This window comes from Microtus oregoni, unplaced genomic scaffold (genome assembly GCF_018167655.1).
Source record: "Microtus oregoni isolate MIOR12 unplaced genomic scaffold, Mior012 000054F_ref0000373, whole genome shotgun sequence".
Lineage (NCBI taxonomy): Eukaryota > Metazoa > Chordata > Mammalia > Rodentia > Cricetidae > Microtus > Microtus oregoni.
In genome coordinates this window covers 1,471,685-1,489,484 of record NW_024543830.1, presented here as the reverse complement: position 1 = coordinate 1,489,484, position 17,800 = coordinate 1,471,685, and the positions used below count along the sequence as shown (strand labels likewise).

Sequence of the window (17,800 nt, the reverse complement as noted above, 5' to 3'; positions counted from 1 at the left end):
CTCCACGGTTTCTGCTTGAGTTACTCCTGACCTCCCTCAAAGATAGACTGTTCGCTGCATAAGCCATTTCCTCCCTGAGGTTGCCTTTGGTCGGCAACAGGGAGGGAACTAGAAGAGCATGCCAGAGAACATCACCAATGGTTATACTCCCTTAGGGAACCCCTAAGACATCTTTTAAAAATAGATTTTATTCTTGTGTGCATTGCTGTTTTGCCCACATATGCGTCAGTGTGAAGGTGCCAGAGTCACTGGAATTGGAGCTGCCATGTGGGTGCTGGGAATTGAACCCAGGTCCTCTGGAAGAGCAGCCAGTGTTCTTAACAGATGAGCGTTCTCTCCAGCCCCCCCAAAGACATCTTTACTGGTGTGATAAATGTCTCTCCATTTAGGTTTTGAGACCTTTGACTGACATCCTATAGTTTTCCTTTGTGTGTGCATATGTGCATGCGGGTACATGTTCGTGTGTGTGTGTGTGTGTGTACACGCAGAACCACAGGTCAGTGTGGTTCTTTGCCTCATTGATTCTCTACCTTATTTTTTGATCAGGGTTTCTGACCGAATCTAGGATTCACCTGTCAGCGAGACTGGCTGGCCAGTAACCCTGGGAATCTACAGGTTTGCATTTAGATAGTTTTCCCATACAGCCCAGAAGCACCTGCCCAGAGAATGGTGCTGCCCAGAGAGGACTAGATCCTCCTGCATCCACTAGCAACCAAGACAATGCCCACAGGCCAAGATGACCCAATAATCCCTCAACTGAGATCCCCTACTCAGAAGACTCTAGGCTGTGTTGACAATTAAAGCTAATAGTACATATGCCCACATTTATTTGTTTAGTTATTGAGCAGGGTTTCTCTGTGTAGCCCTGGCTGTCCTGGAACTCACTTTGTAGACCAGGCTGGCCTCAAACTTGGAGATCCACCTGATATTTGCCTGCCTCTGCCTACTGAGTGCTAGGATCAGAGGCATACGACACCATGCTTGGCCCTTTCTTTTTTGGAGACAGAGCCTCAATATGTAGCCTAGGCTATTCTCAAACTTCCAACCCTCCTGCCCTAGTCTCCTGATGCTTACAGGCATCCACCGCAGCCGGCCCACTTCCCTCAGAAGTCCTACCATTTCCATGACACTTAATGTGAGTGCTGGCTTTTCCCATGCTTCCCAGAGCCGTCCCATAGAAAATAACACCAAGTGGGACCCATTTGCCTTCTGGAGACCCTGGAAAGATAGTGTGTAATTCAGGGAGGCTTCGGCTTTGGCTCAGGAGAGCTGACAGTGTAGCTCTCAGTTCAACAGACACACAGGGAAGCCTCGGCTCAAGCAGGTGGGAAGCCAAATGGAAAACATTTCTTTTCCCGCCGGCTTTATTAAGGTCAGTTTTTCCACCAGCGGGTAGAAGGCGGGGTGGTTTACTTTGCTCCTCCCACACTGGCTTTACTGGGTTGCCTGTTTCTGCTTCAGAATTTCAGAAATTCTGTGGCAAGGTCACTTGAAGACATGTTTTAAAAGTTTTGGGCAATTTTATACACGGATACCATAAATTTTGATTGTAATCCCCCTTACCATTTTGTCTCTCTCCCACTACTAACCCCTTATTTTCCCCAACCAATCATGTCTACTTCCATGTCTTTTATTTTTAAGAAAATAACCATACAAAGTGTTTTGCTTACATGTATGTATGGGCATCATATGCATGCCTTGTGTGACCAGAGACAGAAGAGGGCATCGGATCCCCTGAAGCTGGAGCTATGGGTGGTTGTGAGCTGCCATGTGGGTGCTGGGAACTGAACCTGGGTCCTCTGCAAGAACAAGTGCTCTAACCAGTAAGCCACCTCTCCAGCCCCGTCTTTTAAAAAATGCTGACATGTAGAGGTGCCTACAGGCGCCTGCAGTGCCTGGAAGGCAGAAAAGGGCAGTGCAGGAGCAGCACTCTCAGCTGCTGAGCCACCTCTCCAGCCCTTCGTACTTTCTTGCTGTTTTGAGACATGGTCTAACTGTATAGCCCTGGCTGACCTGCAACTGCTTCCGTAGACCAAGCTGGCTCCAAAGTCAGCGAGATCTCCTGCCTCTGCCTCGAGTGCTGGGGTTAAACGTGTGTGCAGGTTTTGTGCAGGTAACAGGAGTCACTGCTATTCACTACAGCTATGCCATGTCTGTAGTTTCTAGCACTCCTCCCGCCCACCTGCTCCCAGTCTTACAATCATCCTGTCTTACTCCTTGATATTCCCCAGTCTTACATGAAGTGATAGGAATACCCGATTCAGGGATGAGCATTCAACAGTCATTTCACACTTAAAACAAGTATTTTTTTTTGGTGTCTGATTTTTTAAAAATGATTTGTTCATTTTTATGTGCATTGGTGTTTTGCCTATATGCATGTCTGTGTGAGGGTGTCAGATATCCTGGAGCTGGAGTTAGACTGTTGTGAGCCACCATGTGGTTGCTGGGCATTAACTCAGGACCTCTGGAAGAGCAGCAGTGCTCTTAAGATCGCCAAGCCATCTCTCCAGCCCTTCACTTACGTTTAAGTCCTCAAACTCATGCTGCTCTCAGCTTTGGCCAGGCAGACTTTTTGTCGTGGGCAAAGGTTAATGCAGAGACTAGTAACTGAAAATAAGTGCTTTGAAAAAACGTGTGTGGGGCTGGGTGGTGGCGCAGGCCTTTAATCCCAGCACTGAAGAGACAGAGGCAGAGGCTGGCAGATCTCTGAGTTCAAGGCCAGCCTGGTCTAGACAATGAGTTCTAAGACAGTTCTACACAGAGAAACCCTGTCCAAACCAAACCAAACCAAACCATGTACGGGGCTGGTCGGAGGTAGCACACGGCATTAATTACGCACTTGGGGGGGCAGAAGCAGGTGGGCTCTATTATTGAGTGACCTTAGGCTTATCTTTGGTCTGGAAGTCAGGGCTTCTTTATGAAATGTCAGAAGCTGGTTAAGAAATTTATACAGAAGTTCTTTCTTCTTTTAAGCTTCTTTTTTTTTTCTTAAAGATTTATTTATTTATTATATACAACATTCTGCCTCCGTGTATGCCCACACTCCGGAAGAGGGCGCCAGATCTCATTACAGATGGTTGTGAGCCACCATGTGGTTGCTGGGAATTGAACTCAGGACCTCTGGAAGAGCAGGCAGTGCTCTTAATCACTGAGCCATCTCTCCAGCCCCTCTTTTAAGCTTCTTTAATCCAACTCCACTTTCCCCACCAATCATCCTTAGGCCTGATTCAGATCTTCATGAAATTCACTGCCTCACTCACACGGAGACAGAAAGTTCTAAGAGCAAACATGATTGGCTACAGCAGTCTGCTCAGGGCAACCACAGGATACAGTGACCACACTTTCCTCCATGGTGCAGGACACCTTACCTGGATATCCTGCTCACACCAACTCAAGTCCAGTTAAACGACTCTTTATTTCTGCATGAGACACAGTCTGGATGAGAACACAGCCATTTTCGGCACAATGGCTCAGCCCTTCACTGGTTCCCAAAGACTCTCCAATGGAAGGAAGGGCTAAGAAGACTGTTGCAGTTCGCTGATATTCATTTATGACATCTACTGCCTGCAGAGATGGCCGTGGTGACCGCCGACGGCAGAGGTGACAAGCACAGCGAGCCTTACATGTCCAGTCTGCTGAGTCCACGTTCTCTAGGATCCATGCTTGCTCAGGGCTGGGACAGCCTCATGTGCTGGCCTGCTTCGTCTTGGAGGCAGAGGACATTCAGGCTGCCTGGGAGCTGGTGGTGGCCACGCTCTTGGCAGCCTGCTGGGCTAACCACCGCTTGTATCTTTTGGTTTTGGGCTTCTGAAAGAGCACTACGGACATAGGAACTCTTACAGTGTCGAGTCCATTTACCTGAACACACATTAAAAAGAGGAATAGCCAGAGATCAGTCAGGCAGAATCGACACCACCCGATCAGCTTCTCATGCTGACTCTTCTCCCAATCAAAAGAAGAGAATCCCTGAAACTCACGGTCACGTCACACCAGTACTCGCCCCACCGCGTGACAGGCTCCTCGGGTAACTTCAGAGCATGCGGGGCAACCACAACACCAAGCTGGAAAGTAGAACCAACCACCAGATAAACCAGCGGTTCTCAACCTTCCTAATGCTGCGACCCTCTAATAAAGTCCCTCACGTTGTGGTGACCCCCAACCATAACATTATTCTGTTGCTACTCATAGCTGTAATTTTGCTACTGTTATGAATCGTAATGTAAATATTTGATATGCAGGGTATCCTCTGGAGGTCACGACTCTCAGGCTGAGAACCGCTGAGATAAACCCTTCAACTTCAGCCTTCAGGTAACCTGCACAGTTCCCCACATCTGGGGAAATGATTCTGGCTGACCTTGGGAGGGAACAAAAGCCCACAGATGAAGATGACAGCAGACAGGCTCAGTCTTTCTCAGCAAAGGTGGCAAGTTTATAAACATTACAAACAGAACAGGTCTTGAGACCAACACTGCTTTCTACACAAAAGTAACAATTCTCTAGTAAGTCACATATCCCCAGGCTCCTCCTAGCTAGAGATAAAATAAATTGCTTTTTCCTATTAGTCTTTAAATCTGTAACTACTTTACTTCCTAGCTACATTCCTCTTTTCTCCCTGCAAATCAACCAAGAGTAATTAATTCCCAACTCTAGCTGGGAAAACCATTTTATAGGAAAGGGTTCAATCCTGGGTCTGTCTAGGGGTGGCTCTGACCCAAGGGGACACTGAAGTTTGGGAGCACTCACATTCTTGAAGAAATGGCGGGCAACTATCTCAGGGTTCAGTTCCCATTTGACGTTGTTCTTCATTCCCACCTCTAGATGACAGCTTCTCAGAAATTTCACTGTCTAAAAAGAATCATAAATCAGGGCTGTGTCAGCAGAAGTCAGAGCCAGAGTCACAGCTCTGGGACTTCAGGAAAAGCTCATCATTTCTGCCCTGCAGCTAGGACAGGTGAAAACAAAACACCCATGGGGGAAAACAAATAAACAAACCTAGAACATCCTTTTTTCTCAACTCTGATATAGAAAAAAGATACTTTCCAAGACTTCATAGGGGATTTCATCCATACCTTGCTGTTTTTAGGCAAAGAGAAATAGTCTGCATTAAACTAGGGCTTAGGGCTGGCAAAAATGGCTCGGAGGGTAAAAGTGCCTGCTGCCAGGGACCATGACCTGAGTCTGACCCCAGGGTCCACACAGAGGAAAGAGAGAACTGACTCATGAGAGCTGTCCCCTGGACTGCACATGTGCCCTGACCCCACACACATGAACATAATAACCTTAGGGTCATCTAGGAAGGCTCCTGGTATATTTTGGGATGCAGTGACTTTTAACTTGACATTTATGGAATTTCAAGTCTTTCACACTCCATCACTGCTTTTCCTAATTATAAAATGATTATTTGTATAAACTACTTCAAGAGTCAAGCTATTTTTGTACATCTTGTCCCAACCCTCTTTCCAGTTATATATTTTCTAATACTACACTATACATATTTCTACTTCAGGCAGACTGTGCTATCCTCATTTAAAAATACACCCTAGAGCTGTTGATAGATGTGTGCCTAACATACATACGAGTGTGATCCCAGCATCCATTTGTGGTACACGTCTGTATAGGTGGAGTTTCTCTGTGTCCCAGCAGCTACCCAAATAACCACTCAGAGACATTACTAATGATAAATGTAAGCCCTGGTGAGCTCTTACAATTTAAACAAACCATCTCTATTAACCTGTGTGCTGCCCCAGGCTCATTTACCTCATCTGTGAGCCTCCCATGCTGCTGCTTCTTTATCTGGCTCGAAAACTCCACCCTCATTCCCAGCATTCTCTCTGCCCTGAAAGTCCTGCCTAGCTATCAGCCAATCACAAGCACACATCTGTAGCCTACCAACTGAAGGGAAGAGGAAGGAGGATTAGGTCTGGCTGCCCTTGGTCATACACAGAATTCAAGGCCAGTTTGCCTCCCACCCCAACAAATGTACCTTAAAAATTCACATATTTCCTAGTTTGTCCAAACCTACTAATTTGAAAAGGCCTAATTTAATATTATGTATGGAAAAAAAGTTTCCCTCCCCCCAGTAACTCCAGTCCCCCTAGAATCCACTTGCTGCCTGCTTTAATGTCTGTAGTTTACTGTTTACCTTCTCATGCCTCTATATTCTCTTGTCTGTATGTGCTCCCAAAAGGCCGAGTCCTCACCTTATACTTTCCCACAGATCCTGATTCCCAGACTGGTGATTCCCTCAAAAGCTACTGCACTTTTGGCAAAAAAAAAAAAAAAAAAAAAATCCCAGGACAAAGATGTCTTCAAATGTTGTACTTCTAATGCAAGAAATTAACAAATTAAAAATTTGGCACATTTTTTCTAAAAAAAAAAGAAAAGAAAAAAAGCCTTTAATCCCAGCACTCAGGAGGGGGAGGCAGGCAGATATGAGTTTGGGGCCAGCCTGGCCTATAGAGTGAGTTCCAGGACGGCCAGGACACTCTTGCTTTCATCCCGTGTGGAACAGTGAAGAGGCTCTCAGGAGGTTGGCGACGGCTGTAAGAGACAGTAACAACTCCCTACTCACTGCCTCTCCTGCCTTCGTCTGGATCTTCTCCAGTTTGCCTTCTTGTCGCAGCTACAAAAGACAAAACCAAGTAGAAGAAATGAGCCCACATTGAGTAGTAACAGTCCGACTACACCGGGCTTACTCCAGTTCCCCACTGGAAGAAGACATCCCCAGCAAGAACCTTCAAGTTTTATTCCTCCAAATCCTTTGAGCTCACCAATTTCTCCTCTTCAAACAACTTCTTGTTTTCAGGGGATGCATACACAGCCAGTCCCTGAGAAAGGAGTTTATTGCGACCCACAGACTTCTTCACCAAGACTAGATCACCCCGCACTCCAATTTCTGCCAATGAGAACAGGAACAGATAAAAAGTCTGCAGGAGTTCCTAGTCACACAAAGGACCTGAGTTTGGACATGGTCCGTAACCTTAGTACCAAGGGGAGGCAATGGCTCTAGCCTCTGGCCTACGCACACGCTCACACCATACATTTATTAGGAACTACACTTGCCACACGTCTAGTTTAAAAACTGGTGTAGACTGAGTTGTTCAATCAAAGGATTTCATTATTTGTGATGCAAACTGTTGGGTTCTCCCTTCACAGCCAACAGTGTTGGACACGCGTTTTAATTTTCCGTGCCGGAGGTCACTATTTAAATCACAGTAATTTCGTTACTCCCCCCCCCCCCCCCCCCAGCCACTAAGTAGTAAACACAAGGCAAACAAACGAGAGGCGGGAAGAGCTAACGTTATACTGCAGCAATCCCGGGTCCAGGCTTACCGTCCACGGACTGCGTGAGGATGAGCTCCAGGGGGTCTTTGGGCCGGTGTTTGGTGTCCTCCAGCAGCTTATACACGCGGTGCCGCCGGTGCAGGAGCGGCTTCCGGCCCTCCCCGGCCAGCGGCACCTTCCACCAGCGCTCCACGATGACCGTGCTCTGGCGGCCGAGGGCTGGGGTGAGCGAGCGTCCAGGAACACCCGCCACCCGCATCCCAAGGAGAGCCCTCCAGCCACCCCACGGAGCGGCCCCTGCTGCTCTCAATCCGTTCCCAAGCCCCAGTCGGCCCTCACCCGGTAATGAGATAGACTGAAGTCACGTCCCGGGGTGCCCCCTTCCATTCGCGCCCGGAGTAGCTCCCCGACGCCTCGCTGCCGCAGCCAAGCAGCGCCAGCCCACAGCAGGGCCCGACCCCGGATAGCCACGGAGGCGGCCATGACTCCGGCGCGGAGACGGAGGAAGGGCCCCGCGCAGGCGCAGTCGGGGCCTCTGGGCTGCCCGCGGCGCGCCTGAGCTGCAGGGCTGGAGGCTCTGCTGAGACCCGGGAACCCGGAATGGGACGGTGACAGGAGAGTCGGGAAACCTGCTGTTTATTTTCGTCACCTCTCTCCACAGATAATGCAATGAGCATTAAGCGGACTGACAAAAGAAAGCACCTTTTCTTGAGCTTCACCTAAAAAGGAGGCATAGGGGGCGCGGTGGTGCCTGCCTGTAATCTTCCTACAGGATAGTTTCCAGGCTAACCTGATTTACACCGAACTCTGGGCCAGCGAGATCAACAAAAATAATTTAATAATAATAATTAATGATAACAATAAAAATGGATTTAGTTCTACTTGCTGAGATCATTTGTAATTTTGACGTTATAATTTCTGAACACTAAAAGAATATGAGCCGGGTGATGGTGGCGCACGCCTTTAATCCCAGCACTCGGGAGGCAGAGGCAGGCGGATCTCTGTGAATTCGACCCCAGCCTGGTCTACAGAGCTAGTTCCAGGGTAGGCTCCAAAGCCACAGAGAAACCCTGTCTCGAAAAAGAAAAAAAAAATAAGTAAAAAAATATGGATGCCCCTATCAATTTTCCTTTGAGTATCTAAAGGGTGGGATCATCTAAAAGCTCTGCTGACTCTCCCTGATATTGTTACATTATAGTATTTTAGCTAATATTGCAGGAGACATAAACTACAGAGAAAAAGAAACTACTGTAAGGCACACACAATTCCTTCTGTGGAGTCTTTGTTCTGGATAGATTATAAAAACGGGACGAAAGAGGGTCTATAGTCTGTGGAAAGAGACACTATGCTTCATTGCATGTGCCCTTAAGCAGACTGACCTACATGCATCTCCTTGGTTTCCAGGGCAACAATCTCCCCCCTCCACACACACTAAGTGTATGGTAGCACTCTTCTAAGTATCCGCTCTCTTGACGTCCCTGGTTCATCTTATGGCTGTTAATTATATATCAGTGAAGTTTAAATTTCTATCCTAGACTGCCTACAAATTTCACATAGGAATGATACCCAGCATCTTCTTACTCTCTTAGATGTCAAACAGACTTTTGTTTTGTTTTTGTTTTTTGAGACAAGGTTTCTCTGTGGCTTTGGAGCCTGTTCTAGAACTAGCTCTTGTAGACCAGGCTGATCTCGAACTCACAGAGATCTGCCTGTCTCTGCCTCCCGAGTGCTGGGATTAAAGGCGTGCGCCACCACCACCCGGCTCAAACAGACATTTTAAAGTTAAGCAGTTTATACCCTTTTCTTCCCAAGCTACTCTACAGGCAGACTTTCCATTTCAGTCAATAACGCCATTTTGTTGTTTGCTTTGTTTTTCGACACATATTTTTTATTACTGTAATGATTGTGTTGTCTCTTTAAGAGACAAGCCACGCCCACTCTCTCCTCCATCCGCTGAGGCAGACTGATCTTTAGCTTCCGGCCTGAGCTTGCTCTCTTCTGTCTTCCTCTTGGAGAGGCAGCTTCGCTTCTGCCTCTCTTCCCACTTCTTCCCTTCCCCCTTTTCTGTCTCTCTCCACCTCCCTCCCCTTCCTCCCTCCCCTCCCCTCTCCTTCCCTCTTCCCTCCTCTCCCCTCTCCTTCCCTCTTCTCTCCCCTCCCCTCCCCTTTCTCCCCTCCCCTCTCTCCTCTCTCGTCTTTCTCTCTCAGCTCTTCTCCCCTTCTCCCACCATAACCCCCCTAATAAATATTCAACCTCATTCTGCATATCGTGCCTATTCATGTCTCTGTCTCCTGCCAACCCGCTGTGTTGTCTCCCTGCCTGGGACCAGATACTGCTCGGGCAGCCATCTCTGCCTGGTACTGGCTGCTCTCAGGGCCCCCTGCCTGCCGCCACATGGCCCGCTACCACCATTTGGGGACCTACAGCATTTCTGCTGCCTGCTACTGCCTGGGATCCTGCAGCATTTTTAATTTTTTTCATAACATTTGGTGCTAACGGTTACATTCACCTTATTGTTTTGAGACGATGTTGTTTCTCCCTTCTCTTCCTCCCTCTGACCCCCTCCCATGTACCTTTCCTTGCTCTTGCTTTCTCAAATTCAAGGCTTCTTTCCCCTCGTTTGTTGTTATTTATATGTGTGTGTTTATATATGTAAGTGTAGCCTGCTCAGTCTGTATAATGTTACTTGTATGTGTATGTTTTCAGAGCTGGCCATTTGGTTCTGGCTAACAACTGGTGTGCCCTTCCCCGGGGAAGACTTTCTTGTTCTTCACCTAGGGCTGAGGCCTTGCGAGCCTTCTCCTTTCTCATGGGCACGGAAACCTTCTTCAGGTCTTGTTTAGGCAGTCCCATCAGTGAGATTTCGCGGATGGAGCTTCCCTGTCATTTCTAGGAGACACTATTTTATAGCAAACTTCTTGTTCCTTTGACTCTTATGATTTCTGCTTCTTCTTCTACAACAGAGGTTCTCAACCTCCTAATGCTGCGCTCCTTTAATACAGTTCCTCATATTGTGTGACCCCCAATCATAAAATTATTTCTTTACTACTGTAATGAATTGTTATGGAAATATGATATGTGACCCTTGTGAAATGGTCATTTGACTCTGAAGGAGTTGTGACCCCTGCTCCTTCCAGGTTGAGAACTTCTACAGCACTTCTTAAACTTTAGGTGAAGTTATGTTATAGATGGATCGGTTGGAATTGGGCTTTACATTTTGATGGTTGTGGTTTTCTGGAATGATGTCTACCTGTTACAGAGATCCTTGATGAGAACCAAGAATTACACTTCTCTGTGGATGTGAGAATAAAGTAGAATTAGAACATAGCTAGAGATTGTGCTGATTTAGTAAGGAGGAGGATACAGGTTCTCCAAGATTCACGACCTCACTAGCCCTGGGAAGGCTGGGTTTCAGTACCAGGTATGATTTCCCTCTTGTTGAGAAGACTTTAAGTATGATTAGAGAGTTGTTGGTTACCTTCAACATATGTATGACATGTTGGCCACTGTTATGATTTGTAGGCATCACAGTGGGTAGAATTATCAGTTACCTCCCTCCTTTGGAAGCTTGCGTGGCACCTTCCCATACCATGAAACCTAGGAGGAGGCTTTCATTTCAGATTCACCTCTGGTCCTCTGAGTCCTGAGAACAGGGTTTTTCTTTTTTGATCTCACAGGCCATCAGGAAACCCCATGTATTCTACCTTTTCTTTTATTAGCCGGAGAGCTTCTTGGGAAAGGTGCTGACACATAGGCTGGCTTCCTGCTTGAGCTGGAGGAGAGGCTGTCATGGCTGGAACCACGCAAGCCATGGCCTCACTGACATGTCAGTGTGTTTCTTTTCCTTTGTCTTCTCTGCTTACCTCTGCAGAGAAGCACATCGTTTGTCTATGAAAAGCTAAAGGCAGATAGGAAGTTATGTTTTCAGTTATTGAAATCCAGGAGTAGCAGAACCATCTCCTCCCCCAATCCATGAGAGCAATTATCAAAGCCCCACCACCACTACCTTGGTCAGCTCCTGTAATAATGTTCCACTCTGAAACCCAGACAGAAATGAGACCAAAGAAAAGGTGAGCGGAAAAAGAGAGAGGAAAAAAAGGCAAAAGGAAAGAAGAAAAGGTTTTAAAAATCTAAGTGGCAGAGCTGGAAAGGCGAGTTAGTAGGAAAGCACTGTGCCACCCTAACAGCCCAGGTTAGAGTCCCACAACACACAAAACCCAGGAGAGCCAGATGGAAGTTGGCTGTTTGTAATCCCAGCCGCAGCATTCCTATGCTGAGATGAGAGAGAGAGACAGAACTGACCAGAAGCTCAAGTTCATATTGTGGCGGCAGAAATAACACGAGAGAGATTGTTTCAAAAGCAAGATGAAAGAAGAGACTCCTGGAAACGCTGTCCTGTGACTTCCACACACCCAGACATACACATAATTGAAAACAATCCAAGTGGTGGACCAGATGTGGTGGCACACGCCTTTAATCCCACACTCGGAAGGCAGAGCAGGAGGAGCTCTGTGAGTCCCAGGGCAGCCAAGCCAGAGCTACATAGTATATAGTGAAACCATTTGAAATAAATAAATAATAAATAAATAAATAGAATTCAAGTGGTAACACATTTTGGTTTCACTTCAGGGAACAAAAAGTATTGGAATGAGGTAGGAGAGTCTATGTCTTTATATCTGTATTCTGCTTCAAAATCGTACTGAATTGGTTTGGTTGACTGTGAGCCTGTTTCAAGCCTGGCTAGGACGGTGCCCATCACACCCACTTCTTTCTCTCCTTTGCTGTCCCGGTGAAACAGCTGAGGCCTTCCTGCCACAGCTACCTGTTCCTCACCAGCCCAACAAGGGAGGAGGCCGAAGGGTGATGGCTCTCTGCCAGCGACCATGCACAGCCACAGGCAGACCAGAAAGGGACTGGAGCATGTATGAGGGAGATTTGCATCAGTGAGACAGACGAGGATTCATTCTCTTCCCTTCTGGTTGGGGTTACCGAGTATGTTATTAGGGAGGGGTTGCTCTAGAGTCCCAGTGTTTCCAGGTTTTTTTTTTTTTGCATTTTGTTCAAAGAATAAAAAAAAGCACAAAAACCTTATTCAGAGGTAAAGTAAAAGCCCAGATTAGCAATACTACAAGGAGCTAGGTCCTGAGCAAGAAGACAGCTCAAGAGTGCCAGTGACTGTTTAGGGCTTTCTTTTATGGGTTCAAGAGGAAGCGCAGTTGGTTATTAAAGGGAAAGGGACTTTTTTTTTTTTTAAGTGTGTGTGTGTGCGCACGCATGTATGTGAGAGGAGGGAGGGGGAGAGAGAGGGAAAGGGAGGAGAGAGTGGGAAGGTGAGAGAGAAGAGAGGAGAGAGAGGGGGGAGGAGGAGAGAAAAAGGGAGGGAGAGAGCTCACTCGCTAGCTCACTTGTGCACATACTGAATTGATTTGGTTGACTGTGAGTCTGTTTCTGTGTGAAGAGGCCGAAAGAGGAGTTCAGGCGTCCTGCTCTGCTGTATTCCCTGGAAGCAGGGTCTTCCAGGGAACCGGAAGCTGGTTGGTGTTGGCAAGCCCCGCTACCTTCTATCTCTACTCCACAGCACTGCAGTTCTAGGCATGTGACCAGCTCCAGCTTTTCAAACTCAGGCCCTTACACATGTGCAGCAAGTGTCCCTACACACTGAGTCATCTGTCTGCCTCTGCTTCCTGAGTTCTGGGACTAAAGATGTGCCCCACCATGTTTGATTGCTTAACAATGTTAACTCCATCCATCTTTGATTAATCATCTTTTTAAAAAAGTATTTATTTATTTATTTTATATGCATTGGTGTTTTGCCTGCATGTATGTTTGTGTGAGGGTATCAGATCTTGGAGTTACAGACAGTTGTAAGATGCCATATGGGTGCTGGGAATTGAACCTGGGTCCTTTGGAAGAGCAGCCAGTACAGTATTCTTAACCGCTGAGCCACCTCTCCAGCTCCTAATCATCTTTTTAGTGAGGCCTACTTGAACCACCTGTTCTGAAACGTTGCTGCATAGTCCAACTCCCAATTTTTTTTTTTTTGGGATAGGGTCTCAGAGCATAGCTGTGATTGGGAACTCAAAAGATCCTGCCCACTTCTGCTTCCCAAATGCTGACACTAAAGGTGTGCCAGCACACCTGGCTTGATCCTCTTGACGTTTTGAATTAGCACCTAATCTGTGTTCTGGCACAGTAACTTAGTGCTGTTATGTTGGTGTGAGCTTTCTACCATTTTAATATCTGCTCTGTAACTTCACCAGTTTCCATCGGCTGTGTCTCTGTGTGTGTGTGTTTGAAACAGGGTGTTGCTATGTAGCTCTGTCCAGTCAGAACGTTGCTACTGCAAGCCAGGCTGATCCCAGATGTTGAGCAATCCTACCATCTCTGCCTCTTGATTGCCAGGATTAAGGATAAGCATTTGCTGGGTGGTGGCACATGCCTTTAATCCCAGAACTAGGGAGGGAGAGGCAGATCTCTGAGTTCGAGGTCAGCCTGGTCTACAAAGTCAGTTCCAGGACAGCCAGGGCTGTTACACAGGGAAACTCTTCTCAAAAAACCACCACCACCACCAACACCACCAACAACAAAAGGATATGTAGCATTACAGTTCCGTAGAGGTATTTAATTTGGGATTTCTAACCTATAAAGATAACAGAGAAAGTTCTGCAATTTGTAGTATTTCTGTGCTACAGAGAGTGATAATAAGAAAAAGAATTTCAAAACAACTACTAATGAGGCGAGTGTGGGAGCAGGGTCTTGGAAGCTTACTGTGGCATCAGACACCAACTCTGTAGTTGCTGAATTTAGAAATGGTCCATGGGGGGGTCAGGGTGGTGGGAACCAGGGCTCAGGCAGGGTTATGTGTCAATTAGGACATAAGTTTGAAAGGCTCTTTAACTACCTATACAGCTGTCAAGTGTCCAGCATCTGAACACGAGCCCTGGCTGATGGGACAGGGCGGGCTGAAACTGAGGTGACATAAGCACCGGCCTCTTGTCTATGTCATAGTGCCTGCCAGGTCACAATGACAGGGCTGCCTGAAGTCCTGCCCCTCGCCCTCTGACCCTCACTTTGCCGCAGGGAGGCACTGAACAGTGAAACTGCCTTGTAACAGGTCCCGCCCCTCTCTCTACTCCCTTTCTTATATCAAGAGGGGAAAAGCACGGAACTACCTCTATCCCTTCTGGTCACCATACGCCTATTACCTCTACTGCTACAAATACCGAATCACCCTCCGGGAGAAGATGCTGCCTTGTTGTTACAGAAGGTACTTGTTTCCATCTGTCACTGTGGTTTACATACAGTGTAAGGAAAAGAAAACAAGTCGAGAGATTCTTATAAAAGGCAGGGTAGAAGCCTCAAATGGACTTGTACAATTTTTCTATTTGGTTGGCCTGGAAAAATAAGATGTTCCATAGGTGATCCACGAGACAGTGTGGAAGGCTGGTCCTGTATAGCTGAAGTCAGGAAGTTACCTTCTCAGTTTATGTCTTCACCCCAGGCTCTGAGGTAAACTAATTTGGGTCTCTCTTTCCCAAACAAGCATCACTTACAAAGAACAGGAGGACCTGACGCTTCGGCCCCATTGCTGCCTCCAGTGCTCCTGAGTCCTTAGGAGGCCTCCAGGTGGGCAGAAGCGCTGAGCAGGAAAAAGACCACAGCCAGCTTAAAGAACTGTATTCAGTAAGTACATTGCACCGGTGATGTGATTGCTGTAATGGCTTTGTTGAGGAGGGAACACTGATAGTCATGAAAACTAGACGTAGGTAGACCCCTGAGCACACTGTAAAATCTACTTCTTTCTAGATGGATTCCTATAGCTGGGAGCCAAGAGCAGGATGGGAAAAGAAGCAGGAACAAATGTATAGCAGATTATAGTGAGTCTTGGGACATGAAGTAGTTTAGAGAGAGGCCTGGCAGTGAAAGCTAAAATCCCAGCTTCTTGAAAGGGCTGCAGAGGACACAGAGTGAGTACGAGGCTAGCTTCAGTGACTCAGCAAGATCTTATTCCCCAACCTTACAAAAAAAGTAAGTAAATAAAAGTGGGGCTGGAGATATAGCATGAGCAAGATAACACCCTAGATGTGACTTGAAGACTCAATGAGCAGATTGCTACTTCAGTCTCATTTCTTTTCCAGGCTGGGAACCTGACAGTGCTATCAACTGAGCCCCTGCTTCACCAAGACCCAGTTCAGTTAGACTTCCACTTCCGCCTCACCCCCCATTCTTCTGCTCACTGGCACGGCCTTCTGTGTGACCACCGACTCTTCCTGGATATCCCACATCAGGCTTTGGATCAAGGCAACCGAGAAAGGTGAGGAACTGGATGGGTGTGGGGAAGGGATGGGGTACTCTGTTCCACCGTTCATCATGTCACAGTGACTTAGGAGCTGGATCAGACACACAGCACACAGATAAGATCTTGGGGTTTAAGGAATAATTTTAGGTTGAGGGATGGTTGCTGGACTCAGACTCAGGAACATTAAAGTAGGATTCAAATAGTTGAATAATTTTGCTACTCAGCAGTCCTTTCCTTCATGACCCCCTTCTGTATTGGAATCCCTTGGCTTCAGAGAAAAGCCAAGCTCCTTCAGCAACTTTTCCTTTTCTAGTTTCAGTAGGTAGAGAAATCCTCACCGGTATTTCTCCTGCTGACTTCCTAGATAAAGTTAGCCAAGTATTAACTTTCTTTCTGGCCTCTAGCTTGACAGCAACATTGGAGTATGTGGAGGAGAAGACCAATGTGGACTCTGTGTTTGTGAACTTCCACAATGATCGGAAGGACAGAGGTGTGTTTAGGCGTCTTTGGATGAGTCTGGCATTTCAGCACCCCCTGTCCCCACTTCTATTGCAAAGGAAATTAAGGCACACAACATTCTATTCTGTCCCATCACAACTGGACTAATAAGAAGTCCCTGCAGGTGGTATCAGGCACGAGCCTGGGAGCACTGGAGAAATTACACAGAATCCATTTAAGGAATGCGGTAAACTGACAAAGGAGGTCAAGAAAATGTATCGAGCCTTCACAGTAGGACAGGAACATATTTAAGCAGATGTAATATATCACTGCGCATCTTTCAGAGAATTTATACTCTGTTGGGTATAAGACAAGATGGAACAAGCCTGTGATCCTAGTATTTGGAAATCTAGGGCAGGAGAATTCCACATTCAAGGTCAGATTGGTTAAATGGTGAGATCTTAAAACAAAGCCAAAAACAAAACAAAAAAAGCTGTTTGCCGCTGATTGCAAGCAACAATAGTCACCATTTTAGAGCTTAGAATGCCATCATTGCACTAAGTGCTTGATAATCACATTTTAAATCTTTGAAGGTTCTCATTCCCAGTTTACAAATGGGTAAACTGGAGATCTGAAAGGTCAACTCAAATGTTAAAGTGAATACTAAGGCAGGGTAGGCCTGCATCTGTATCATGCCCAAGTACACCCAAGCCTGCACTACACTACTTTCCATGGGCTGAGCCTCAGTGGATGTTCTAATATCTTGTTCTCTTCTCTTCTACAGGTGCCCTCCTGCGAGCCTTTAGCTACATGGGCTTTGAGGTGGTCAGACCAGATCATCCTGCCCTCCCTCCCTGGGATAATGTCATCTTTATGGTGTATCCCCTTGAAAGGGACCTTGGCCAGCCTGGCTAGTGAGCCTCCCTAAACATGTTTATACCATCTCTGTGAGAGGCCGGAAACCTCAACACACGGGACTCTGGGGCCCAGGATGTGATTTGAGACACTTCCATCCTAGGAAATAAAGGGTAGTGCAATCAAAGTGTTCGCTGTTTCTTGAGAGGGGGGATGCTGTAATGGAATATGAACCTGATAGAAATATTCATTGTAGGACATATTTAATGACTAAAAAGATCAGTGACCTGAGTCAGACAGGGGAGGGCTCCTTTTGCTTTCTCCTTATCCCTCAACCATTTTTCCGTTCCCATTTACCGAGCACCTGCCAAGATCAATGACCAGTCAACTAGAATGTTCAGAAAGACTAAGCCTTGCTAGGATGCTTCATATATTTCAGTTCAAACTGGAGACGTGCTAATTCCCTCTTTGGATGTAGAGAAAACCAGAGAAAAGTATGTACATCCTAAGGAATAGTTATTACAACAGATAATAAGAGAACATTCTAGACAGCAAGTACTGTGATATACTGCAAAAATGGCAGGGGACACTCAAGACATAATGAGCACAAGAAAGGGGATATACTTTTTTTTTGAGACAATGTCTCATGTAGCCTAGGTTGGCCTATATAGTGTGGTACCTCACGTTGATCCTTTCAGTTCTCCAAGTGCTGAGGTGTCTGTGTGCCACAGTTGTTTTATTTTTCTTTATGTGCCTGAATGTTTTGTCTACATGTATACATATATACAGTATGCATGCCTGGTGCCCACAGGGTTTAGAAGAGATCACTAGATCGCCTGGGACTGGAATTACAGGATGGTTGTGAGGCACCTTGTGGGTGCTGGGAGCTGGACCTGGGTTTTCTGCAAGAAAAGCCAGTTGGTT

At 46.6% G+C, this 17,800-nt stretch overlaps 2 protein-coding genes across 2 annotated transcripts; one reads left to right on the top strand and one right to left on the bottom strand.

Annotated features, from left to right (window-relative positions):
- Window positions 1–3,396: 3,396 nt before the first annotated feature.
- LOC121438055 (39S ribosomal protein L9, mitochondrial) lies at window positions 3,397–7,800 on the bottom strand. Its single transcript, XM_041638264.1, has 7 exons — window positions 7,624–7,800; window positions 7,333–7,489; window positions 6,771–6,895; window positions 6,572–6,622; window positions 4,744–4,845; window positions 3,978–4,061; window positions 3,397–3,858 (listed from the first exon to the last, which is right to left on the bottom strand). Exons 1-7 carry the CDS (start codon window positions 7,765–7,767, stop codon window positions 3,724–3,726), a joined length of 798 nt encoding a protein of 265 aa, XP_041494198.1. The 5' UTR covers window positions 7,768–7,800; the 3' UTR covers window positions 3,397–3,723.
- Window positions 7,766–16,936, top strand: LOC121437790 (ornithine decarboxylase antizyme 3-like). Its single transcript, XM_041637859.1, is given in 8 exon segments — window positions 7,766–7,809; window positions 10,063–10,139; window positions 14,380–14,551; window positions 14,828–14,888; window positions 14,890–14,967; window positions 15,423–15,598; window positions 15,988–16,073; window positions 16,806–16,936. Coding segments are annotated over 8 exon segments (825 nt in total).
- Window positions 16,937–17,800: the final 864 nt, after the last annotated feature.

Excerpts from the sequence above, each read along its gene's own strand:
- LOC121438055 (XM_041638264.1), bottom strand. The coding sequence starts at position 7,767 with ATGGCCGCCTCCGTGGCTATCCGGGGTCGGGCCCTGCTGTGGGCTGGC. Across the intron at positions 6,896-7,332 it reads CCTCACGCAGTCCGTGGACG|AAATTGGAGTGCGGGGTGAT; the intron begins GTAAGCCTGGAC and ends TCTCATTGGCAG. Across the intron at positions 4,846-6,571 it reads AGACGAAGGCAGGAGAGGCA|ACAGTGAAATTTCTGAGAAG; the intron begins GTGAGTAGGGAG and ends GATTCTTTTTAG.